Source organism: Idiotropiscis lumnitzeri, chromosome 1 (genome assembly GCF_059441095.1).
Source record: "Idiotropiscis lumnitzeri isolate Australia: NSW breed Sydney's pygmy pipehorse chromosome 1, RoL_Ilum_1.0, whole genome shotgun sequence".
NCBI classification, from domain to species: Eukaryota; Metazoa; Chordata; class Actinopteri; order Syngnathiformes; family Syngnathidae; genus Idiotropiscis; species Idiotropiscis lumnitzeri.
This window is the reverse complement of record NC_142391.1, coordinates 33780315-33804423: the sequence shown is the minus strand read 5'-3', so window position 1 is coordinate 33804423 and position 24109 is coordinate 33780315. Positions and strand designations below refer to the sequence as shown.

Here is a 24109-nt window from a genome sequence, read left to right as displayed (position 1 = left end):
CAACAAAAAAATACGCGTTGAAACACAAGTTGAAGTCACTATTTACTAATCGAATATAAGACACAATTCTGTTTTTAATGCATCTAAGCAAACGTGAATTCAAACTATATCGCCGTAAAAATAATAAAGATGACAAAAGTTCTACCGGAAAAGGAATATTTGTATTTCCGTTCATTTAGAACGAATGCGGAAGTGCCGCCGATGACGAATTACGCCTCGGTTATTTTCAAAATGTTGGACGTTTTGGCAGCTGGACAGCTGCTATATCTTCGCGATTTAGATTAATTCGGTCTGAAAACGATACTTTACTCTCGCATAAATTTTATACAGAAATAATACTGAATGTATAATGGTACACATAGCTAGCCACACGACTGGAAGTTTTTGTTATTGTTGGAGCAATCAAAATACTATTTCCACATCACGAATCAGATCGTCAGGATGGAAAATGGCATCGCAGACGCTAAAGGAGAGGGGTTCCTCTCCAGAATGGCCCTCAATGACAATAAAGCTGGTATGGAGGGCCTTGACAGAGACAAAATCAACAAGATCATCATGGAGTCATCGAAGGTAGTTAAACCTATTTAATTAGTTTGTTGCAAGTCTTAAAAGACCACCAATCAATGCCCACAGTTAAAATCCACAGCAAAGTAATGTGTAGTGAAGCGCAAATGTTATATGTTGGTGCTTTGGCCATTTTATTTTTAAATAAGAGTTCTGCTTTTAAAGGCTGTGTCCAGTCTTGTGTAAAAATCTCCTATCCACAATACATTGATATACAGCCCTGAAAAGATGTCCTATTGTAAGTTGTCATGATAGATCTTGCTAATGCTGTCCTTGCCCTTCACTTGAAGGGATCTAAGTTTTATGAGAATGAGCTGAAGAGAGAGCATCAGGTGAACCAGCGCATTGAGAAAATGATGCTGCAAAAATCACATATCACAGAGCAGCAGTTAAAGAAAGCCCAAGCTCAGGTAATATAATTTAAGCGCTGTAAAGATTTTAACACATTAGAGCTACCTTTCATCAAAGCCCTCTCGATAGGTGGAGCGGATGGCATCTGAGCTGGAGAAGAGTCGTGATCTAAGCCGCGTGATAGTTCATGTGGACATGGACGCTTTTTATGCTGCAGTGGAAATGAGAGACTGTCCTGACCTCAAGGACAAGCCCATGGCTGTTGGATCCATGAGCATGCTGGTTAGACAAAAGAATAATATTTATGGCTTCATTTACACTCGTTGGTCACTGCATTTCCTTCTCCTGCACAATGAGAGCCAAAACACAATCTTACATTATATAAATTAACTGACACTACCAGAAGCAATAAATTATTATCTTGTGTAGTTAAAATATTATAAGAATATTATAGCTGTTAGTATGATGCATTGTGGTTCTGCACAACATTAAAGTTCAATTGCAATAGTATAAATATTGCTAAATGATTGCATCAATCAAAACAAAACCTCATTATCTTTACATAGGCACATTTTTATGATACAGCTTTATCGCAATGCATCTCAAAATATGCAGATGCATAGAAAGTTGTGACTGGCGAGGGCAATACACAACTCATGAATTGTGCATAATTTTCACATTTTACATATTGCACGTACGGAAGCATTTGTAAAATATGATCATTTGCACAATAAAATGAGATCCAATACCTTAACTGTATGAAAATGTCTGCTGAATCAAAAATACAGTTTTTAAAACGGAGTAGTCATTATTTAGTTTTTGCTTAATCTATTTCTCCCTGCGCTTTTTTCAGTCCACATCCAACTACCATGCCAGGAAATATGGAGTTCGAGCAGCTATGCCAGGATTCATAGCCAAAAAACTTTGCCCTCACTTAGTTATTGTTCCATGCAACTTTGATAAATACAAAACAGTGAGCAATGAGGTGAGAATGACACACACACACGCACAGACACACACTATCCTAAAAACGAGTAGCCTGCCTTAACAACTGGCTCATAAGTTCTTGTGCCTCTATATTAGATCAGGGAGATATTTGCAGACTATGATCCTCAATTCCAGCCAATGAGTCTGGACGAAGCCTATCTGGATTTTACAGAGCACTTGGAACTGAGGAAGAGCTGGCCAGAGGCCTCACGAACACATCGCTTCACCTCCTGGAGCACTGATAAAGGCATGACTAAATTATTCAAATATGCAAATGTGACATCTGAAATATGTTTTTTTTTCTTTAAAGGTATAGAGCAACCTGAACTCCAACAAGAATCAGAGGTGAAAGGCTTCTCCCCCGTGCTGTTTGACGACAGCCCGAGTTCCTCTGAATTCTTGTCAAGTTCTGAAGCTGCTGATGCAACAGAGAAAACTGGAGAGCTTTTCGGTACCTCCGTTGAGGAGGCTGTGAGGGAGATGCGCTTCCGCATTGAGCAGAAGACCAAGCTGACTGCCAGTGCAGGTGAGAAGAAACTATCCCTCAACAGTGGAGCCTCCAAAAACTGCTGTTTAATTTTAAAGTTGACTAATGAATATTAAGTGTAGTGCTGTCAAGTGATTACATATTGTAACTAGGGCTGTCAAAATTAAAGTGTTAACTTCAGATATTTTTTTTTAATGCAATTAAAACTTTTTAACTCCGTTTTATTTACTTAAAAAATAATTTGCATGTCTTACAAAGCCAAATTCAAATTCTGTAACATATTAGCTGTACATCTTTAGCACGTCATCTCAGAACAAAACACAGTGCTCAAGTTACAACTGGGCCTTGCAAACCAACACTGGTGAAGTGTGGTGCTTGTGGCCAGAACTAAATGTGTAAGTTTTGAGAATTGTTTTTACAGGAAATGCATGTAAAGATGACCTCTTCAGATCGTATTCAAGGATCAAAGAAAGATATTAGAACAGTCTTTGATTTTAAACGCAATTAATACTTAGTGATTTTACATTCATTTCAAGATATTATTCAAGTAAATACCTGTTACAAGCTTCACAAAAATTGTAGTTAAAATATTATACTTATTTAAAAAATGTAATCGCTATTAACTCATTAATTGCAAAATTTAAGTAAAACTGAGTTCACTGAGGTAATGTTTTTAACGCATTATGAAATTTAAATTAATCTCCAAAAGTAATGTATTAACTTTGACAACCCAAATAATAACATCAAGTGAAAACAAATTGTACTGCTCATAATGTACTGATCCTTTCATCAATCAAATTTTATTCAATTTCTGGTTCTGTAGTTATCTGTACGCATTTTTAATTTGCCATCAATGGTAGCCTTGTGTGGTGGCACTCTAAAAACAAAAAAATAAAACACTTGAAGTTGAAGTTAAAATCATGCAGGGTGACGATTCATTTGCTAAAATTTGAGTTATCTTTATATGTTGGGATTTACGAGCTGTTCATTTGCTAATCTCGCATTTATTTATGTCCTTCTCCAGGCATTGCTCCAAACATGATGCTGGCCAAGGTATGCAGTGACAAGAACAAACCTAATGGACAGTACAGATTGGTGTCCACCAAAGAGGCTGTCATGGACTTTATCCAGAACCTCCCCGTTCGCAAAGTACACTGCATTTTAGTTCAGATAAACAAATGAACAGCGCCCATATGTATTGTTCATCACAGCAAGATGTTCCAGCGTAATTGTGTTGCCTCATTGTTTAATTTCAGTGTGTGTTTGCGTGTACAGGTTTCAGGCATAGGCAAGGTGAGCGAAAAGATGCTGAATGCTCTGGACATTAGCAGCTGTGCTCATCTTGGCCAGCAGATGGCGATGTTGTCATTGTTGTTTTCTGAGACCGCCTGGCACCACTTGATGCAGGTTTCCCTGGGCCTGGGCTCCACATACATCTTGAGGTAAACTATCACCACATTTCCCACCCATTGAAAGTCCATTTAGTGGCTTGGAAAGGAATTGACCGACTTTGCTTTCATGCAGGAACGAAGAAAGAAAAAGCATGAGCACGGAGAGGTATATTTTTCATGATGAATGAGTAATTGAATCCATTTATCTCCTTGTCACTCTGTCCCCATCCTTTGTTAATATGAGCAGAACATTTAAAGAACTGAACAGGCCTGAAGAGCAGCTGTCTTTATGCCGAGAGCTTTGTGAAGGCTTGGCACAAGACCTGAAGAAAGAAGAGCTCAAGGTACTGCATGTCTGTCGAGGTCATTTTATCGCATTGATTGCACATGGGTTTCATTCTGAGAATGTCATGGCACTGACATTGATGAAGTACCAGAATTGACATGAAAGATGAGCTTATTCTGGTATCATTTTGCTTTTATTTTACCAATACAGAATTGTATCGAATCAAAGGGATTCAAATGAGTGTACTCATTCTTCCACTTTTTAATTCCACTTTCAAAATTGATCAAGGAAGAATTGGATATTTTGTACGGTCATCAACCCCCTGCTTGGGCCCTGATGTTGTCTTGATAGCCACAGGAAATGGATGGCCATTAAAGAGACAGCGGGGGCCACCGTCAGTGCTTGAAAATGTCTCCCGGTGTGCGATACGTTGCTGTAAAAGTGTGTGTATGTAACTGTATTCCCATCAACTGTGTTCTTTCTAACTCTCCCAAAGGGTAAAAGTATCACACTTAAGCTGAAGAATGTGAACTTTGAGGTGAAGACCAGAGCATTGACGCTACCGTGTGCCATCTCCACTGCAGAAGAGATCTTTGCTGTGGCTAAAGACCTTCTCAAGACTGAAATAGAGAATGAAAGTCCACAGCCACTCAGACTGAGGCTCATGGGTAATTACAATAACAATCCGACAGCAGAGCTCTCTGCTATGGCTTAAACATTTGAATCATTGGCAAGCTGTGATTATAATATTTAAAGAGAGGGAACGTTAAACTCAGAATTTAGAATTTCCTCGGGATCCTTGGGAAGAAAATGTGATAAGATCCTACACAAGCAAACTAAATTACATGATCTTCAAATATAAGCCCCCGAACACCTTTAATGGGTTTTGTTTGGATTTAGTTTGATTGAAGCTGCTACCAAATGTGTTGATTTTATTCAACTCTGATGAAATGCTGATGACATGATAAATTAGGAAAAAAAAATTAATTGCTGTCACATTTGCAATCTGTATCACGTCTGGTTTGAAAATATAGCTTCAGGCCTTGTAATGCCAATGTAGAAATTCTGTCGGAGCTCATATGATATTCACATACATGCTAAAGGGATTAAAGGAGATAAAAGGAGGTCACATTTTAATTGGTGCCCAATGTGTGATCTGGATCATATCAGGGTTAAATTTGTTTTTAAAAATCCAGTTCATAGTAATTACTATTAAATTAATGAGCTATGACAAAGATTTTTTTTATTTATTATTTTTTTTTTACAAAGTACCCAATCTCAATCAGATCAGATGTATTTGATGAAAACTCAACCTCCTTGGTGGAGGTAATACATGCCATGATAACATAACACAGAAAAAATAATTTAGAATGAATTGCGCACATGGGAATAATGCATTGCGATTCACACGTATAATTCCTTCTCGTGTAGGTGTTCGTATCTCTGCCTTTGTCAGCCGGGATGATAAAAAGCCTCTGCAGAAGAGCATCGTTGGTTTCCTCCAATCGGGAAAGGCAGACGCCCACAGCTCCACCCAGGAAGTACGTCAACAGTTTGAAGAAGATCATCTTTCCTCGTGTCGTCTCACAGCACAGACTTGTCAGGCTAAAGAGGAGGTTACTTGCCAGATAAAGAAAAAGGGCTTACTGGAGGACCAGTCTGCTGATAAACCTCAGTTGTCTTTCTTTCAAAGAGCTCATGCCAAGAGACTGCAGCTTCAAGTTTGTTCGAAAGAGCGAGAAAATGAGCAGAGCCTGTCTGTGGCTTCACTCAGAGACGATGATACACATAAAAGGGCGGAGTCACCAAAAAAGGGCATCGGGCAAAAAAGTACAACCTCCCACCTTTCAGAAATTGATGACATTTGCCTCTCGGAGGCTCAACCGTCGACATCAAGCTCAGCATTGAATTGCCTCACCTGCCCTGTGTGTTTCAGCCACGTTAGCACAGACGATTTAAATGTCTTCAACTACCATATAGACCAGTGTCTCAGTAAAGGAGAGTTCCATACATCAGACTCAAATGAAGATTTAAAAAAGGACCATAAAGAAAGTGAGTTGCCAGTGACAGAGGCACATGACAACCAAGTAAAGAATAATGAACAAGTCGAGCCAAACAGACAGGAGCAAAACCGCTTGACAAATGATTGTGTTCACGCCACCACGTTGATCAATGTTGACGGCGGAACAGTGACCTCACATCAGCCTCGGTTGTGTCACGACGAAGGTCCCGTCCTCGTCTGCCCGGTTTGTCAGCTGACCCAGGACACAAAGGACCTCGCTATCTTCAATCGGCACGTTGACCTCTGCCTGAACCAGGAAGTGCTGCACGAGATGGGGACATCCCCCACAGATGTAATAGGTGAGCTCTTAGACATATTGTTCTGCACAGCATGAAACTTTGCTATATCACTGTAAGTTCCATTTGACTCTGTGGTTATCATCACATTTGGCATCACTGTTTTCATATCGAAAAATCACAATTTATTTGTTAGATATTCGCTGAGCTATAGTGTCACAGGATTTGCTGAGACTCACGCATGATTCCTTGTCAAATTTTGGTTAGAAATCCAAATTGTTTAACTGTTGGGGTGTTTGACTTTCCATTGTATTTATTTCATTGAGTTCTCGTAGATAAAATGTGTAAACATACACATCCTCTTGATGTAGGAACTCCACATGCCTCTTTGCAAGGATTCTGTGAGCTACGACCTTCTTATTTACAGCAAGCCACATTTATGTGAGGCTCTCGTATTGATTTCCACAGAGAAAAGACATCTTCTTTCAACCAGTGGCGATTCTTTTCCCCAGCCTTAGAATTGTCCAAATCGCTTTCTCAACTTTTTTTTTATTTGTATGAACACCACAGTTTCCTCTTAAACAATCCTATCTCACAAATTGGATTCTTTATGTTTCTAATGAGGTGCTGCAAATACACCGATCCTTGTGTCATTTTGATTTATTTTTTTTCTCCAAGAAGGCAAAAATAAAATTTTGAATGGTTGTGTTCACAGACAGAAGCGTCCCCCCTCCGAGGCAAGCAGGTAGAGGTAAAAGCAAAAGGTAAGCAGCATATTGTGTAAAATCTTGTCATGCATTAAGCCAAATAAAACAGTGGCACGAAATGTAAGGACATTTTTATTTGGTATATGATTTGTTTTTTTCTACCAGTGCTTCCTGTCAATAATCTACCATTGGAAAGCCTCTTTAGTTCCCTTTAGGCGGTGCCACATTTTTAGAGAACATGCATTTGTGGGATGAGGATGTTGGTTGCACCCATGAAAAAAATTGCCAAACATTCTTTGCCAAAGAAATAATCTACCATATACAAAATTCTTTACTTAAATGTATGTGCAATGATTTTTTTTTAATGAATTTAATTTTTTTGTATTGCTCATCACTTACAGGCGAGACTCACCTTCATATCTGCCCTCTAAAAAGGCCAAATGTCAGAGCACTCACAACACCATTGACAAATTCTTCAGGTGATGGCACATCACGCACAGAAGATGAAAATGCTGGGGGAAAAGGATTGCACTTAATCTAAATTGAGATGAAACTCTTGATGTAAGAAACTTTGTGACCATTCCTAGTGACAAAATAAGTCAAGTCACGACAAGAAGGATTTTTCAAATTTAAATACTGGGAATATTTAATAACCATGTTGTATGTCATTGCTAATATATTTTCTGTAAATCACTCAAAACATTTTAAGAAGCTAAATTGATCATAATGATATTTATTACATTTGTTTTTAAAATAAAACAATGATTCATGTATAAATGCGATTGCAATAACACATGCATCATTTTATGTTGGTGCATTTCAGATGCAAATGTTTTCTTGGAGAGCAGGGCTCTTCAGACTTTTTCTTCCAATGACCACATACAGAAAAATTGATGGATGCACCGCCCACTTTGACGTTTTAGTGCTGTGGGAGCAAATGTAACTGATGGCTCAATACAAATATCTCATTGCAAGCAAAACCATGAAGGGATTATTGTTAATCTTGTACAAATAGTGTTTGTTTAAATAAGTCCACATTAAGAAAAAAAACCCTGAACTCTCCATGTGATGCATAAATACATTCTGCAACCTGTGAAATATTGGCCAAATGGGACATTTTGAATAAACTTGTTGATGTCTAAAGGGTGTGGTCTTGCTAAGCAAACATGGCTCAGCCCTCCGGTAGTGAGCAACTCTTCTCAGGTTGATCTTCCGCTTGGGTGTGACCCGGCTCTTCATTTATTTGGTTTGGTTACCGATGCTGGGACGCACAAAAGTGGAATCCTTCATTGCTTACCTTGTATCAGCTGGTTGCAACTCAAGAACATAACAATGGAAAAGAAAGCTTTGGCTTTAAAGGAAATGATCATGAGACATGGTCCCAAAAGAGAGAATTTGGACCCTCGAAAGTGGATAAAACAGGAACAAGTGAAGGCATTTGCTGATTTAGCTCTGAAGAAACACCCAGAAGACGAGATGGACAACAGCTTTGACAATAAAGAGATGTGTGAGTACACAAGAAATGAGTGACCTGAGAGTAAATATTTACCTTTTCATGGAGAAACTCACTGTTGTCGAACTGTTATTTAAATTGATGTTAAACATTGCAAACTATCCTTGCCTTCATAAAGTATATTTCTTCCACGGCACAAGGCTGAAATTATCAAGGTCAATCTCATGCTGTGTTGCTGTTTAGTCTTTGACCTGAACACCATCAAAAATAAATATCTCACGTCACCATGTCCTTTTAAGGTTGCCTCCCAATGCTTCAGTTGATTAATGGTGGTTAATGTAAAAATAAATAAAACATTGCACCAGCTACTGAGGCAAGCACATGTACTAAATGGAAGTCACAAATACGATTCATTATTCTTGCCAAGAACCCAAACTTACTGACTCATACCATGTAGTTCAGTCCTGAACAATTAAAATGTGACTAAAAGAATATGACATTTACCGATTATCAATTGCAGACATTATATGGGGAATAACTCCCAATTTCAGTTTTTTTTTAATAATTGTAAATGCAACCATGCTTTTAAATACCTGGATGGAAATCCAAATAACAAATTCTATTTCCTTCTTGTTGGCGCTTTTCTAGGCCTTCACTGCATCACTGTCACTTGCTGCTTGTTTGTGTGCCTTCACGTTTGTCTCCAGTAAGTCCTCTTTTGGGTTGAAAGCAAATCACGCAACTGGCTTATGCATCGAATAGGATACAATTTCATCCTTCAAAATGCCTTCAAAAAGTATTGAATTGCTTTCATTGTTTAGTGCAGGGGTGGGCAAACTTTCTGATCGGCGGGCCGGATTAAACCGTTTAACAGACCGCATGTGGCCCCCGGGCCGTAGTTTGCTCACACCTGGTTTAGGGTCATTATTCATCTGCACTGTTAATTAAGTGTAGCAATATCAGTTTTGTAGACATTAGTTGGATATGAGTAGAGCGTGGCCCGTTGTCGGCCGTCTTCCACTTTAGTTGTCTACTGTGAAATCCAGTACAAATAACAGAAATATTCGTCATTGGCCAAGCCAGTTGCCTGATGTGAAGTCAATAGAACTTGGTTTATATTCACAAAGAAAAGGGAAGACAGCGATACCCACAAACAAGAAGCAAGTGACACACAGGAAGTTATACATGTGAGTTTGTTATGTGTGTTATTGCCAGAAAGTAAAAAGTAAAGTACCGCTATATTTGTGTAACCTCCCAGTGGGCATCTGACGTCAATTCAACATTAAAATGATATTAATTGAATGTTTTTCATATCAATGTTGATTTAACATCAGATGCCCACTGGGCTTATCTGTTGTGTTGTGCAGTACTGCAAACAGAGAAGCTGTTTATCGAAGCAGCTAAGAGCAATGACATAGCTGCAATGAGGACACTTGGAAAGGGCTTAAACGCAAATGCAAAGAACGTGGTGAGTCTCCAAGTCATTATAAAATAGAGATGATATGGTATCACAAATAAGCCCCATTGGTATTTGATTAATATGCCATCTAAGCACAATAGGACTGCCCTTCACTATGCAGTCGCCGGCAAAAACAAGGAAGCGGTTGAGCTGCTTCTATGGCGCAGAGTGGAAGTGGATCACAGAGACAAGGTGAGGTGATGTTGCGGAGTGGGGGGATTGGGGGTTTATCACAGAATCCACAAGTGCGATCATTTCACTAAACACAATTTTTGTGTATGACAGTTTGGTGTGGCGCCCATTCATTTAGCTGCTTGGTTTGGCAGCTTGGAGATCTTGAAACTGTTAGTACGGGCTGGGGCAGAACAGAAGATTGAGAATGGGGTGATTGGAACAAGTATTGTGCAAGAGCAGACATTTTACACACATATCTGAACTTTGGGCCATTTCTTGTCCTTTTGTTTCCAAAGGCATCCTCACCTTCTTGTTTTTTTTTTTTTAAACATGGTCATGGCGTCATTATGAAGATCTACTTCCTAAATATACCGTTTGATTCCCATCTGCAGGAAGGACTGAACATCATGCACTGTGCCGCTATCAACAATCACACTGACATAGTGGAATACATTGTCAATGACTTGCAAATGAAAGAACTGGACAAAGATGATCAGGTGATATAAGCTTTTTAATAGTCTCATTAGCGCAAAGAGCAAATTCAACATTTTGGACTGTCGTTTCGTCTGCAGTCCCAGAGGGCAAAACACGTAACATAAATAGAGGAATGTAACTATAAGAGTATGAATAGGTATTCAATATTTGACACTTGTCGTTGAAAATCATGAAGGCACACATTGTAAAAGTTAAATACATGTTTTTCCCTTTTTAATCCATCGCTAGAAAAGAAAAATGTACAGATGTACTGTCTTACTCTTACTAGGCTACAATTTAGCATCGAATATTGAGGTTGCAGAACTGGGCACTTGACCCTTTTTTGCGGTTCAGTCCCCCCGCCCTCCGGCCGCAATATATGTACCGTTCCAGCTTCGGCCCTCCGGCCTTATTCATGAAAATTGTCATAACATCCGTTATGGGCTTATTATGGTCTTATTTGTCTCCTTCTTCTTCTTTCTTCTTCTCCACAAACGTGCCCAATGCAAGTACGCTCAATTGGTGTTATAGACATTGGGAAATTGCCCTCCCCCCTTGAAATGGTATGCCCCAGTAGCAGATGGGAGGTACGGGTTACATGATGTCAGAATAAGAAAATACAGGCATGCTTGGACGCACACTGCTGTTTCACATCTCTTCATACACAAAAAGTTGATAGTGACGATTCTGACGTGTTCAGAGGCAATTTTTGTCGTTTGCCCATTTCGCGAGTGGGTTCATCGTGCGCACTGGGACAGACTCAAATCAACCTACGGCCTTTGTTAATCAAACCCTTTTTTAAAAATGTGTCAACCCCTGCCTCCCGCCCCAAAAATGGGTATCCAGCCAGGCCTGAGGGCCGGACCATTCCGCCTCCATGAGGTTGTATGTTGATATGTAGAACTGCACTTCCGAAGTCTTTGTATTATGAATATTGTATTCAATAACAATGTAACCTGACTGAGGCTGAAATAGCCCTCAGTGTGCTAAAAATCTAGACTGGTAAATACAGATTTAGATACAAGTGTAATTATTTTGTCATGTAAAATGAAGTGCTTGCAGTTAATTGTGTCTCAATCGGTGCCTTTCAGTCAGGCCAATGTGCATTCGCCATGGCGGCAGAGCATGGCTGCGTGCAAATGTTGGAGATGCTTATGGAGCCGTGTTACAACATGGCTACTATGAGGCCCAACAAGGTTCGTGGTGTGTACGCGTGTGTGTGTGTGTGTGTGTGTTATTGATGCTCTGTATGTGTGTGTGGGTCGCTGCTGCATCGCTCAAAGTCAAATCCACTTTGATGCAATCGGCTTTCCTCCCTCCCACTTGGCAGAGAGGAGACACGCCCCTGCACTTAGCTGCCAGGAACGGCCACTCGGATGCTGTCCAACTGCTGCTGCACAGCTTTGATACTCGGAATGAAGTTAATATGGTACACAATCATACGAAACACCTTCTCTATCCCAGTGTGCTTTGTGACTGTGTGGGCTCAGAGGATAATCCATTGGAGGTGGGTGGACGATTTAGGGAAAATCCATCGACTGATTAATTTTCAGTGCGATGTTTGTGACCAGAAATGCACACGTATATCATGTTAGAGTAAAAGGTCAAAAGAAAATCCCAGATATTATAGAACATATACAAATCGGAGCTACCATCATTTTGAAAAACCTCTTGAAAAAATGCGGTTGCATAAATCTGACCGCTCTTGTGTTTATGGATGTAGCTGCATTCCAACTCACATTAAAATTTATGACAAGTAGTACTAAATGCAGTCATGACTTTGTCTGCCCTCAAATAAAGTTGATTCATGCAAGTTGGAGCTAGGAAAAGTGTCTGGGAACACATTGAAGACAGTGTTTCAAGTCTAGTCTAGTCACCAACACGGGAAATCAATGCGACAAGATTTAGTTGATGTCACAAGAATGGCGCACTAAAAGCCTACTCAAAATAATATCTCTCCATATTTATTGGTTATACTAGAGAATGTTATTTTACACAATGTGCTCCATATAAAAAATATTGTGTAGATTATTTGATATATAAAAAATATATAAAGCTCGCTAATCAAAGCACCTAATATTTAATGTTGCAGTATTTCCATCTTCCCTGCAGCTTATCTGCCTCAGAGTGAAATTATTTTGGGTTGCACTCTTGGCACTAGCAAGCCCTCCTGTATAGCGTTATGTTTTACTCCAGCTTCCTCTCACGTTCTAAATTGTACATAGCTGTCAATGTGACTGAATAAATGTCTATATTTTCTCGGCGAGTGACTGGCAACCAGTCCAGGGTGTAGCTCACTCAAAGCCAGCTGGGTAGGCCAGGCAGCCCTATTGAGAACAGGTAGTACTGGCAAAGGATGGATGGATATTGAACAAGATCAGATCATGTAGAAAACATCACTGCTAGCAATGTTTTTTACCTGTAATTAATGTATCCACATTTCCAGAAAAGCCTTTGTAGGTATTTTTGATTTTCAGCCTGTCATTGTGATAAGTTGGCACTGATGAGTTCTTTCTGTGTCAGGACGGAGAGACCGCTCTGTACCAGGCTGCTGAGAACGCTCAGGAACAGTGCATCCTGGCTTTGCTGGAAGCCGGCTGCGACCCCGACATCCAAACAGCGGTGGAGCCACACACTCCTATCACTTAAATTACTGCCCAGCATAGACTATGAAGCGGTTAACCGTTAACCTACATCCGTGTTTGTGATAACTCAAATGCTTTAAAAAAAAAATTCTGTTGTAGACCAAATGCAGCGCACTTCATCCACTTTCAGAACGGGGAGCCACATCCCTTGTCCAACTTCTCCTAGGATATAAAGCCAACACAGATTTTGAGAATGAGGTAAGTAACCGGACTACGACCTCCCACTTCATCGCAAGAGAACACAATTATCAACTGATAGTGCATACATACGCAAGGACCTGGAGGTTCCTCTCCACCTGGCAGTGAAGAACAGCCACCTGCCTATCATCCATTTTTTATTGGAGGCAGGATGCAACTTTAATGTCACCAATAAGGTAAAATGTAATGATTGATTTATTTAAAGAAGCCAAAAAAACACACTTGGAACAAAGGACATGTTTTGTGCACTGCCTTGTGTTTAGAGGTCTCAGACTGTTATGCATCATGCTGCTGAGCTGGCAAGAACAGATGTGGTGGAAATGCTTCTGAAAGCCGAAGTTGATCTGACGCTCAAAGACCGGGTAAGAGTTGAAAAAAAAAAGCCATGTGGATAGGCAACATGAGGCCTAAGGACATAAAACTTAGTGTCCTCTACTAAGCATCCATAACTATGTCATACAAATAAAAGCAATATATTCATTTAGAAATGCCTTATCCCTATAATTATCAGGAACTCTAATCAGCTGAGTAAATAACCAGCTACTACAATACACAAAATGTGGTCAGTTGTAAAATCTTCAGAGATGGAAGCTCATAGCAACACATGAGGAACATCACATCTCGTGGTTGTGTTTCCCAAACTTTATTTAGCCACCCTAACAAAAAAAAAAAAGCCACAAAATTCCGTCAAACAAAAAAGAACACGACTGCGACTACTTATTCTGTTTCATGAATATCAACAGGTGGATATACACAGGGTCATTGTCCTTTCAGACATCTAATGTCAGATCAATTAGTTTTTTTGCCTGGTACTGTATGTCCCTGGAATAGGTAGATGAACCAAAAATATTTATTAATAATTTTCTGAAAAAAAATATTTCCTTCAGCACCCCTAATGATGTATCATGTCATATAGTTGTGTGCTTCAACACCCTGGTTGGAAATCAGGCTGAATGGTCAGGAATACTTTTGGTAAAAATTAGCTTTAAATCAGTAATTGCTAGACACATTCAGATGTAAATTATTTGTTTGATTGCATGTAATTTGTTGCACATGTTGGAGTAGCAGGGAAAGACGGCACTCGGTGTGGCGGCCAGAGCAGACGAGGTGATCATTGTGGACATGATCATCAAGGCAGAAAGATACAACGCATGGAAGAAAGTGAGACGTTTTTTTAGGCAGTCACATTCATCAAAAGCTATGCTTCAGATAATTATTACCGAAGAGAACATTTGATTAAATTAATGAAGATTTTTCATCATTGATTTTCCGTAACCTTAAATGTGACATTCATATTGCAAATGTTGAGTGAGCAATAAGCGTTTTCCTCATGTCTTCCAAAGCTGGTGGTATTTATCAACCCACTGACAGGATTTAATACTCCCCCCAGGCCAACCCAGAGAGTAATGAGCGTGTTCGCAGCGAGTATGCGCTAACATTCAAACTGGACCACCGCAATGAAACCAAGCAGCTCCGCTCGATTACCTGGCGCCTGGCCTACGAGCTCCTGAAGCCAAGAGACTGGAAGCGTCTGGCTGAACACTGGGGATTCACTGAGGAGCAAGTGTCGGCCATCGAGAGGCAGTGGACGGGTAGCCCTGATTTTACTTTGGACGATTCAATTCAGTGATAAAATACAGACGTATCTGAGATTACAATTGGAATTTTTATGGTACAAATTTCATTATGACACTGCACAAGACAGTGCTCACGGGCTCAATACTAACACACAATTAATAGCGCCAAAGACGGGCTAATAAGTAGCATTAATAATTGCATTGGCATAATCATTGAAGCAACATACATTTAAACTCAAACAAAGTATCAACTTACTTACTGCATACTTGATTGAATTGCATTCCACCTTAAATTTTGTTCCATGGCTTATACTTGAGAAACAGTTTCTGATTTATTTAATTACTATACTATAACTAGCACTGTATATTTTCTTTATGCGCAATTACATTTGTTATTGGGTTGTGTTATTTCATTTTTGATAGAGTGCTACGTGTATTTGTCTTCAGGTCAGCACAGCTATAAAGAACACGGCAACAGGATGCTGCTGATCTGGCTGCACGGAGAAAAGTTGGCAGGGAAAAGTCCTACCATAGAACTCTATCAAGCCCTTGTCCACACAGGACAGGGCAAAGTTGCAAGTATTATATTTTGAAAAATGTTACATGGATTTACAGAGTAAAGTCCAAATATGTACAGTATTTGACTGTTTGAGTGTTGAGATGATTTTTTCCTCCCGTTTTACAGAAAAGATTCGGATGGAATCAGAGAATATCAACAGTAGGAGCTGCAGAGTTTCATGATAGAGGTTGTGACATGCAACACATTGATTAATTGCCATAACATCATTTTCAAGACACACTTGTATAGAAAGCTCTAAAATAATTTATTAAAAGGTAAAAAGAAAGCACCAGATCATATGCAAACAGGAGGACTTTGGTTTGATTTTGAGTGACACACTCAAAATTCATCATCTCTTTATACATGCACATTTTCCTGAATATTCACGATGCAGTTATGTTAAATAAATCTTCATTTTGAAAACTGCAATTTACGTGTGAATTTCACCAAAAATGTCAGTGAGGCGCAGAGGAATAATTGCTCAATTTCCCTCTGCCCCTAAAAAAAAAAAAAACTTGTAAAGCTACATCCACAATCACATTTGTTGCATAGCAGGTAAAACCCGTCATCTAGAGAATTTTGGTTTTTATGTGTGTGCATGTGTGTGTGCGCGCGTGTGTGTCTAGTTAATCGACTACTTTGATAGATTGTACATTACAAGTGTTGGTGTTTGTTCTGGAGGACGTCTTCACAACAGTGGGTGTGCGGTGCTTCTGGGAGGGGCGAACACATTTGGCAGTAAAAGCCTGACCAACAGTGTGCTTGGAGAAAAGAAAGAGAGGGGAGGGGTATTCGATTGTAACACGTCTGGAGAAATACTTCATATTTTTCTGCTTCCTTACCTGTGTAATAGGTTGATGGCGTTCTACAACAATGGAGGTCATGGGCGGAGTCATACCCATCACCTGGAGGTTGCTGCGTACACTTTTACCAGCAAATGGTTGTGCTGTTATACGGGCTGTTAGAGTTTTTGACGGTTTCTGTTGGCCGGCTGTGACCACACGCCCAGACGCCTATGGAGACGATTTCCATTTAGTGATGGAATTAATGTGGCAGTCAACAGTTGAAGTTATCTTGATTGGGTTCTTGGTTAAACAACATGTAAAGATTCGTTTTCTGCTTAAAAGCTCTTCTTCCACCTGGAGAAAATGTAGATAGATGACAATTCATAAGAAAATAAGGCAGCACACCTGTTTGTGGAAAGAAGTGCTGCCCCCTTGTGGGGATGAACTGTGAGCTGCGGAAGGGAGGACTTCGCTGGTGTACCACACGCCCATCTGAGGAAAAGAAACGGAAAGGGTGGCCTTTCCATGAAAGGTGATGTTACGAGATTCAACAAATTCTACATTTCTGCCATACCCTGCTGTCGTCTTCATGGGGGGCAGGAAACTCTGGATGGTCAAAGGGAACCGGGCTACCAACAGGACATTGAGCCAGGGTTGCAGAGCCAGGCTTATCCCGAGGTGGCGGGGAGTCTACAGAGAGTAAAATATTTACTCAAAGCCAAAACTTACATATAATCCACTTAAATAAATACATTTCTAATTTTCTGCCAATGATTGTCATTTTTTTTTACTGATATTCGATTGACCCCTGGCACCTACCGTATTGAAGGAAATATAGAATAGCAAAATGGTTTATAATGACATAAAGAGAACACTTCAAATTTAAAAAAAAAAAGAAAGAAAAATGCATCAAAAAAAAAAAAGTTCAGTCACAGGCTTTTTCAGTGATTAACTCAAGTGTCAGGTGCTTGGTGGGTTTTTAATATCAAATTTAGTCTCCATTGTTAAAAACCTCAATAGAGAGTACATTACAGGCGCTGGTGTGCATCCTGGACGAAGCCCAGCCTCCAATAGTGCAGGGAGCCTGTTGAGAGGAGCGAGGAAATTTGGAGGCGGTAGCCTGACCAAGAGTTTGCTTGGAGGAAAGAATGAAAAAAAAAATTCTCAGATTTCACACACATTGGAAATATTGTTGGTGCCCTTTTGTCTTAAAAAAAACTGAGTGAAGAAAATAACAGAAAATGACCTATGGTAATGAAAATAAAGAATTGCTTTTGAATTCTGGTCCAACAGAATGACAGGTAAAAAAATTAATTCTGGTCTCAACCGTTTTATTGTGATATTTATTTCAGTGACCCTTGTGGGTTTGTTTTTACAGAGCAGAAGGGCACCACCAACTTTGTGTGTGTATGGCATACAAAGAGAAATATTGTACTTTTTGTACACAAGTTCTTACGTATGTTACATTCTAAACTTACCTGTGTCATAGGATGATGGTAGTCCACAGAAGTGGAGCTCATTGGTGGAGCCACACTCATCGTCTCTAGATTGCTGCGTATAGTCTTGGCAACATGTTGGGTGGAGCTCCGAGCAGTTGTACTTTTTGCAGGTTTTTGTTGGCCGGCTATCGCCCCCCCCCCACTGACCTGTTGAAAGGGTTAGCATTTTGATGGAGCAGAATTCCACAAGGCCTTTCTTTGAGACAAATGGACTTGATCTTACAATATTGAAAATCGTTTATTATTACTTTGTTATAAAATTGGTTTCAGAAAAGTGACTTGGAATCACTGACTCTGTTACACACCTGTTTGTGGAAGCCAGGGCCTGCCCCGTGTGGGAATAAGCTGTGTGCAGCTGCAGTGTGCCCATTTGGAGCCTGTGCTGTGCCGGCTGTGGCGTGCCTGGCTCCAGCGTACCCACTTGACGTGGCAGGGGGGTATTCAGTGTGGGACCTTGATGGTCCAAAGCCCAACTGTGGAAAAGGAATGCCAGCAGAATAAGGCAGGGATGTTTTTTGTGGCGTATCTAACAATGCTAGACATATTAGTATATTAGTAAGCAGGAAAAATATTAAATACAGAATTTCCCTTTCACCATTTAAAAGTGGCATTTTTTTAAATCCAATTTTCTATTAATCATTAAACTATGTCTCACCCACACAAACTATCATACAGATGAGAGTTTTAAGAACCCGATTTGTCAGCATATAATGAATTTAAAATGGGAGCCAAAAAAACATGGTAGTATTTACATTTGGGTTGCTGTATTTTGGGAAAGATTGGTTAAACAAAGCTAGTCTTCTGTTCAAAACTTCTGGTGCCTTACCCTATCTTCATGTTGGCCAGGAGACATTGGGCGGTCAAAATGGGCTGGGCCGCGGGCAGGACGTTGCTGGACCTGAGGCAATGGTGCAGCATCAGGCTCATCATCGGGAGATGAAATGGGGTCTGTAGTGAGCAAAGTACTGATTTCGTATACAATATTGCTTTGCAGGAATTAGAGTGAAATACATTTGAGAAATGGGAAAAAATGAAAGCAACATAGAATCAAATACATCACCATAAATGCATGGTCGCAGACAACCACAATACATCTTATTGGCCATCTGCTGGATTTTCTTATTCATTGCAATGTGCACCTATCATACCGGGTCTTGGAAACTCAAAAGGTGTGTGTCATAGCATACCATAGACATCAGCGTCTTGGGGCGCTTCGTCCGTGGTATTAAACAAGTGGAGAGTCTCCATGTTGAGAGCGCACACACCCCTCATCAGGGCTTTCCTCATACACACTTCTCTGCGTTCTCGCTCAAGTTGCAGTCTCTCGATCTCTGCTTGTGCCTTCTCGAGAGCGTCATTGTGTTCTGACGTTATCTAAAATAACCCCGTATAAATACTAAGGTTATAAATTGGCCAATCTGGAGATATGAATGTGACAAATATTGTCAACATTGTAATGACATAATAATCATCATCATCATCATCCTACTGATTATGATGTGGGCTTTAAAATACAGCAAGGCATAATTGTTTGTGTTTATTCCAGGTCTACATCGACATTAATCTAAAGCAGTTAAAAGATACAAAATTATAATTATAATATGAGTACTCGACATAACTTTCAAAAGAGGTCAAATTGGCCAAAGTTCTGGTACAAAGGAGCGCACCTACCGTCTGAATCTGTGCCTCGTAATTCTCCGACAGGCGGGTGCAAACCTCCTCGGCTCTTGAGCGGCATGCCTGCTCCATTCTGTCCTTCCACTCTTTCTGGACGAGAGAGCACCATGCCAACCACACCTTCTTCTTCAGATGTAAATTGTAGTGCTGCTGCGCTCTTTGCAAAGAGTGGGCCTAAAAAGGAAAGTGAGTCGAAACTTTAATCACAACCATAATTTGTTATTATTAACATTTATTATTTTGGCAGAGCAGTCCCTTATCTAACAAGGTGCATTGAGTTACTCAAACAAATACGATGAACATTATTCAGATTGTTTTTTTTTAAATCTACTCAGTATTCAAACGGACTAGGTAATTGTACTATTCAGGAACGTACAGTGCTTTGCAAATTTATTAGGCCCCATCACAAAAATGAGAACAGACCATCCATAATCATGAAGCGCTTTAAAAGGGACTGTTTCAATCTCAGTGACCTCAGAGTTTTACCACTTTCAAGATGGATACATTTCAAACTGAATCCAACTTCTCAAAATAGATATTCTTAAAGAGAAGGCAAGCAGTACCATGACAACAAAGACTGTAGCAGACAGTAACATAAAAATGGTCATTGAATACTAAACTTGTTCCAAAAATGGAACATGTGTTGAAAATGTGTTAATGAGATTGAATTATGGTTTAAATTGTTCAAAAAGATTAGGGACATAAACATTTTTTTAAAATGTAAGAAAACTTAAAAATTTGTTTTAATTAATTAATTAATTTTAATTGTACTCGGTCATTAGTGAATGCTGTGGACAAAAAAAAATTGAAATTAACAATAATGGTGGCATGGAGTAAATCACTATACCTCCTCTTTGGACTCGCTATACTGAAGTCTCCATTGGGTGAAGGCTCTCATCTTTTCAAGCTTCTGTTTTTGTCTGTTCAACACCACACCCAGATTTCTGATCATCTGGAGGAGACAGTATTGAACAATCAACACAACTTCATCTTTATCATGCAAACGATAAAAAGGTGCAGCTCTGCAGAACCAGAGGATTATGGGTAAATGTTTATCATACACAATGTTCAGTGTGGTCACCTCATCCTTTCTCTTGTTGGAAGTCTCATAGGTGCGCAGCAGTTCCTTCAGGGTGTCCAGCTCTGTCTTCAAGGCCTCCTTCTGGCCTGAATGAATCTCCCTCTCCTTCTGCAACTCTCGCCTGTGTTGATCTACGAAGGCCACCCTCCACTTTCTCAGCTCCCTCAGCACATTGGTCTGATTGACATAGCAATTGAAAAAGGTGCAAGCATATATTGTTTCAAAAAAGGATTTAAACGGGTACTTGATGGATTATTCATTTGGGATATGCCGAGCACTAGTGGATTTTAATTGAAGGATAACTTGGAAAAACAATCCATTAGTAGGTAGAGTCTCAGACATCCAGATCATGCTAATCCATGATATAATACATGTGTAATTTTAAAGGTCCTCAAGAGGATTCACAGGCCTAATCCTGGAAATGTGCAGTGCCACTGAATCTCTTAAAATAAACCTTCCAAAGGTTGTACAATTAAGAGTAAGATTGTCTGCACTGTATGTAGTCAAAATGTTCTGGATCTGAAACTATTCCAAACACATGCATGCTTGGTAACTTGATCTTTCTAACCCATGGATGTGAATGTGAGTGTGGATGGTGTTTTAGCGCTATCGTATGTACCCTCACTGCACGTTGATTGACAGTTGACCAGTACAAGTTGCACCCTCTTTAACAGGGTTGGGCAATTTTTCCATCAGGGCTACCGGGGGGTTCATAGGACCATGCACTACCTAACCAAACCATGATAAATGTGCTATTTCAAATATGGACAAAATTTGTGCATAACTTGTGTGCTCTTAATATATTACATTTTTGACATTTCAATGCATAAAAAGATCCATTATCCTATCCAAACAACAAAAGGCTTGACGTTAAATTTATGTTTTTCCAGTGCAAGAGGCTCTATTGCATAAAACAAAACAAAACAAAAAACATTCAAGGACGGCACAAAACTGCTGCAAAAGGATCAACATTAAGAAGAACTAATTTTTCTCACCCAATCAATTTTATTGAGGTGCTGTTTGTCCTGCATATCATGCCTAGCTCCTACTTACGTCATAATATGGGGCAGTAAGTAATAAGACCCAGTGTAAGCATCTGCCATCTGGTGGTGTTTGGTGTTATTACACCTTAAAACTACTGTCGACCCCTGCATATTTGCATTCGTTATGAGTGGCTTTGCAAATTCGCTTCTTTTTTTTCCCTCACATATTTATTCACGTGTATTTTTCCTGGGTTATCATGAAATTTTGCCCCTATTTCAACCAATTTCTTCTGGTAAACGTAGACTGCATGCTTATCTGCATTATTTGAATAATTATTTGAGTTTGTAATATTTTTGAAAATTAATGAAGGGATCATTCAGTGCGGTTACAGGCCATATGTGGCTTGCCATACTCTGCTCTATAAAATAATACAATATTTTCTAATATCAAATTACATACATAATTATATTTGACCATATAGATGCTCTTATAAATAATACATAGCTTCCTACCTGTCCATTACTTCAGGTGTGAAAGTAGTTATCATTTTTATTTAACCACTCTTGCCATGACAGTTAAAATATGGCAACATTTCTGTATTGTTATCGAAGGCTTTATGATGGCAAACATTTAAGCCCAGAACAAATTTACTTTACATAACTTTGTATGGGGGGGGGAAACACAGCTTTGAAAATGAAAGATTACTTTGAAGGTTCCATTGCTTTGCTAATTATACAAATGCACGGCAGCAGTGACATTCATTATTGCAATGCCATTCTTGGGCCCATTTTGTAATGTCAGGAAGAATAATAGGGGGCTAGGGGGAAATCAACCATGTCACAAAACTAACCTTCAATTTTTGGGTCCATGTGTCTAGAATGTTCTCCATCTTGCTCATATTCTCATCTGAGATGAAAAGCTCCACTTCAGTGTACTCAGTGAAGCCTTGGGTGTTCGGCTGTGCACTCTCAGATTCATCTTGTAACTTGTCTAAGCTTCCCAAACCTCTGCTAGTTGTGAGTTCATTCCTCTCTAGCAGCCAAATCAAACACAAACAGAACAGATTCAAATGCAGAGTCTCCTTTACAATACGTAAAATGATTATGGATCTGCAGGAAGTACCACATTTAACAGCCCAATGAGTGCAACTAGTGCTGGTGGGGGAAAGACTATTCTGCAATACCTGTTACTTGTTGAGACTTTATCTGTGAATTGTGAGCATCTGATGACAAATGTGAGGCGCCTCTCCCCACAAGGCGAGCAACAGAGGTGGCCTCAAATCTTGGGGACGCCACAGCACTTTGGAGGAGCTCCTCATATTCATCCTGTTAGACCAAAGAGCAGAGGAGACTAGTTTGATTGCTATTTCCATACTGGATATTTTAAAATATTCTTATTTTGCATGCAAAATTAAACGTCCTTAAATAAACACGTTATTAGAGAAGTTTATTCACATGAAGGTCAGTGGAGGCAGAGTTGCTACGATATGTTGATTCCGTAGGCAACACTGGGACACTGGCCTCTTCATCTGAAGACATCTAAACAGGAATATGAGCTGCAGAAAGAAGATAACTTTGTCATACTTGCTGGGATGTGTCATAAATACATTTTTAATTTTATATAGTGTGTAGTGGGGTATAATTACAATGTAATCTTAGATTTAAAGTCTCCGATAATGTATAGTGTAAATCACGATGTACGTACAAATTATAGCAGCAGTAAGACACCCTCAACAAGTTACGAACAAAATGGCTATGATGTATTGAACTAATAAGTTACGACAAAATAAGACGACGTAAGTAATCGAAACTTAACACAGTGAAATGAACGCTCATTAATTAGTTTTGTTTGCAATTGTCACAAATCTGATTGTGTTTTCTCAGAATCGCTGTGAAGTTTCGACAACGCAACGTACCTGAAAGCAAAAAAAAAAGTAATTGTGCTTTCAATCGATATTTATAATGCGTAATAGAATATTTCTTGGCATTACCTCCCTGTTAAGCCGTCGGTTGGTATACAAGCTTGCTAAGTCGTTTGAAATCGAGCAACCTCTCCCCATCAGAACATTTGATTGGGTTCCCTTCGAACAAATCTAAATACGCGCAACTCTGATTGGGTAGATTGTTTCCTGGTAACGATAAACGGAACAACGCTGGCGGAACTCAAATCTGAACTCAACCAATTTGCTCCTGCGCTGCAATTTAGGACAGTAGTAGTAGAGTTTATTCTCCCTGCAACCAGAAATGCAGATAAATACACGACCTGTATAGAAAGTATTTACCTTGAATTTTGCGTTCCAGATCACATCAAGGCGTTGCGAAACGCTCCATAGTTTTAACAAAAATCCCCCAAAGCGTCGGCAAATAGGTATCATTGGATCTGAAATTGGGACACGCGGTGAAAACCTGAAGGATAACATTTAAATGTTTTCTAAAGATGGGCATTTCAAGACATGTTAGGCTGTCCACCATGT

General features: G+C 39.6%; 3 protein-coding genes across 11 annotated transcripts; 2 read left to right on the top strand and 1 right to left on the bottom strand.

Moving 5' to 3' along the window:
- The first annotated feature begins 180 nt into the window (after positions 1-180).
- polk (polymerase (DNA directed) kappa) lies at positions 181-8214 on the top strand. 3 transcript variants are annotated; one of them, XM_088296487.1, is made up of 14 exons: positions 181-570; positions 855-974; positions 1045-1197; positions 1769-1900; positions 1999-2149; positions 2213-2428; positions 3414-3442; positions 3665-3831; positions 3914-3946; positions 4028-4124; positions 4563-4734; positions 5498-6427; positions 7080-7128; positions 7473-8214. In XM_088296487.1, exons 1-14 carry the CDS (start codon positions 442-444, stop codon positions 7552-7554), a joined length of 2460 nt encoding a protein of 819 aa, XP_088152613.1. In that variant the 5' UTR covers positions 181-441; the 3' UTR covers positions 7555-8214. The 3 variants fall into 3 exon arrangements, with proteins under 3 accessions (XP_088152613.1, XP_088152604.1, XP_088152595.1); XM_088296478.1 differs by having other exon boundaries at positions 3414-3538; XM_088296469.1 differs by having other exon boundaries at positions 1999-2428; positions 3414-3538.
- ankdd1b (ankyrin repeat and death domain containing 1B) lies at positions 8199-17118 on the top strand. 4 transcript variants are annotated; one of them, XM_088296534.1, is made up of 16 exons: positions 8199-8578; positions 9892-9992; positions 10077-10175; positions 10269-10367; positions 10550-10654; positions 11723-11827; positions 11962-12060; positions 13155-13253; positions 13376-13474; positions 13552-13650; positions 13738-13836; positions 14540-14635; positions 14865-15066; positions 15499-15626; positions 15737-15797; positions 16464-17118. In XM_088296534.1, exons 1-16 carry the CDS (start codon positions 8206-8208, stop codon positions 16466-16468), a joined length of 1869 nt encoding a protein of 622 aa, XP_088152660.1. In that variant the 5' UTR covers positions 8199-8205; the 3' UTR covers positions 16469-17118. The 4 variants fall into 4 exon arrangements, with proteins under 4 accessions (XP_088152660.1, XP_088152664.1, XP_088152674.1 ...); XM_088296538.1 differs by having other exon boundaries at positions 15499-15630; XM_088296548.1 differs by lacking the exon at positions 10269-10367.
- poc5 (POC5 centriolar protein homolog (Chlamydomonas)) lies at positions 15852-24109 on the bottom strand. 4 transcript variants are annotated; one of them, XM_088296508.1, is made up of 16 exons: positions 23918-24109; positions 23091-23191; positions 22820-22961; positions 22487-22668; positions 20653-20829; positions 20419-20523; positions 19566-19745; positions 19082-19268; positions 18721-18842; positions 18200-18367; positions 17874-18041; positions 17428-17530; positions 16970-17085; positions 16801-16887; positions 16453-16623; positions 15852-16371 (listed from the first exon to the last, which is right to left on the bottom strand). In XM_088296508.1, exons 2-16 carry the CDS (start codon positions 23172-23174, stop codon positions 16237-16239), a joined length of 2127 nt encoding a protein of 708 aa, XP_088152634.1. In that variant the 5' UTR covers positions 23175-23191; positions 23918-24109; the 3' UTR covers positions 15852-16236. The 4 variants fall into 4 exon arrangements, 3 of the variants coding, with proteins under 3 accessions (XP_088152634.1, XP_088152624.1, XP_088152645.1); XM_088296498.1 differs by lacking the exon at positions 23918-24109 and adding an exon at positions 23627-23705; XM_088296519.1 differs by lacking the exon at positions 23918-24109 and adding an exon at positions 23552-23609.

What these genes read in the sequence shown, in the direction of transcription:
- polk (XM_088296469.1), top strand. Translation starts at nt 442, where the DNA reads ATGGAAAATGGCATCGCAGACGCTAAAGGAGAGGGGTTCCTCTCCAGA. An exon ending in AGAACCTCCCCGTTCGCAAA is followed by an intron (nt 3,539 to 3,664) that starts GTACACTGCATT and finishes TTGCGTGTACAG; the next exon opens with GTTTCAGGCATAGGCAAGGT. An exon ending in ACTCAGACTGAGGCTCATGG is followed by an intron (nt 4,735 to 5,497) that starts GTAATTACAATA and finishes CTTCTCGTGTAG; the next exon opens with GTGTTCGTATCTCTGCCTTT.
- poc5 (XM_088296508.1), bottom strand. Translation starts at nt 23,174, where the DNA reads ATGTCTTCAGATGAAGAGGCCAGTGTCCCAGTGTTGCCTACGGAATCA. An exon ending in GCCCTGGCTTCCACAAACAG is followed by an intron (nt 18,042 to 18,199) that starts GTGTGTAACAGA and finishes CCCTTTCAACAG; the next exon opens with GTCAGTGGGGGGGGGGCGAT. An exon ending in CCCATGAAGACGACAGCAGG is followed by an intron (nt 16,888 to 16,969) that starts GTATGGCAGAAA and finishes TCTTTTCCTCAG; the next exon opens with ATGGGCGTGTGGTACACCAG.
- ankdd1b (XM_088296534.1), top strand. Translation starts at nt 8,206, where the DNA reads ATGTCTAAAGGGTGTGGTCTTGCTAAGCAAACATGGCTCAGCCCTCCG. An exon ending in CTTTGACAATAAAGAGATGT is followed by an intron (nt 8,579 to 9,891) that starts GTGAGTACACAA and finishes TGTGTTGTGCAG; the next exon opens with TACTGCAAACAGAGAAGCTG. An exon ending in CATCGAGAGGCAGTGGACGG is followed by an intron (nt 15,067 to 15,498) that starts GTAGCCCTGATT and finishes ATTTGTCTTCAG; the next exon opens with GTCAGCACAGCTATAAAGAA.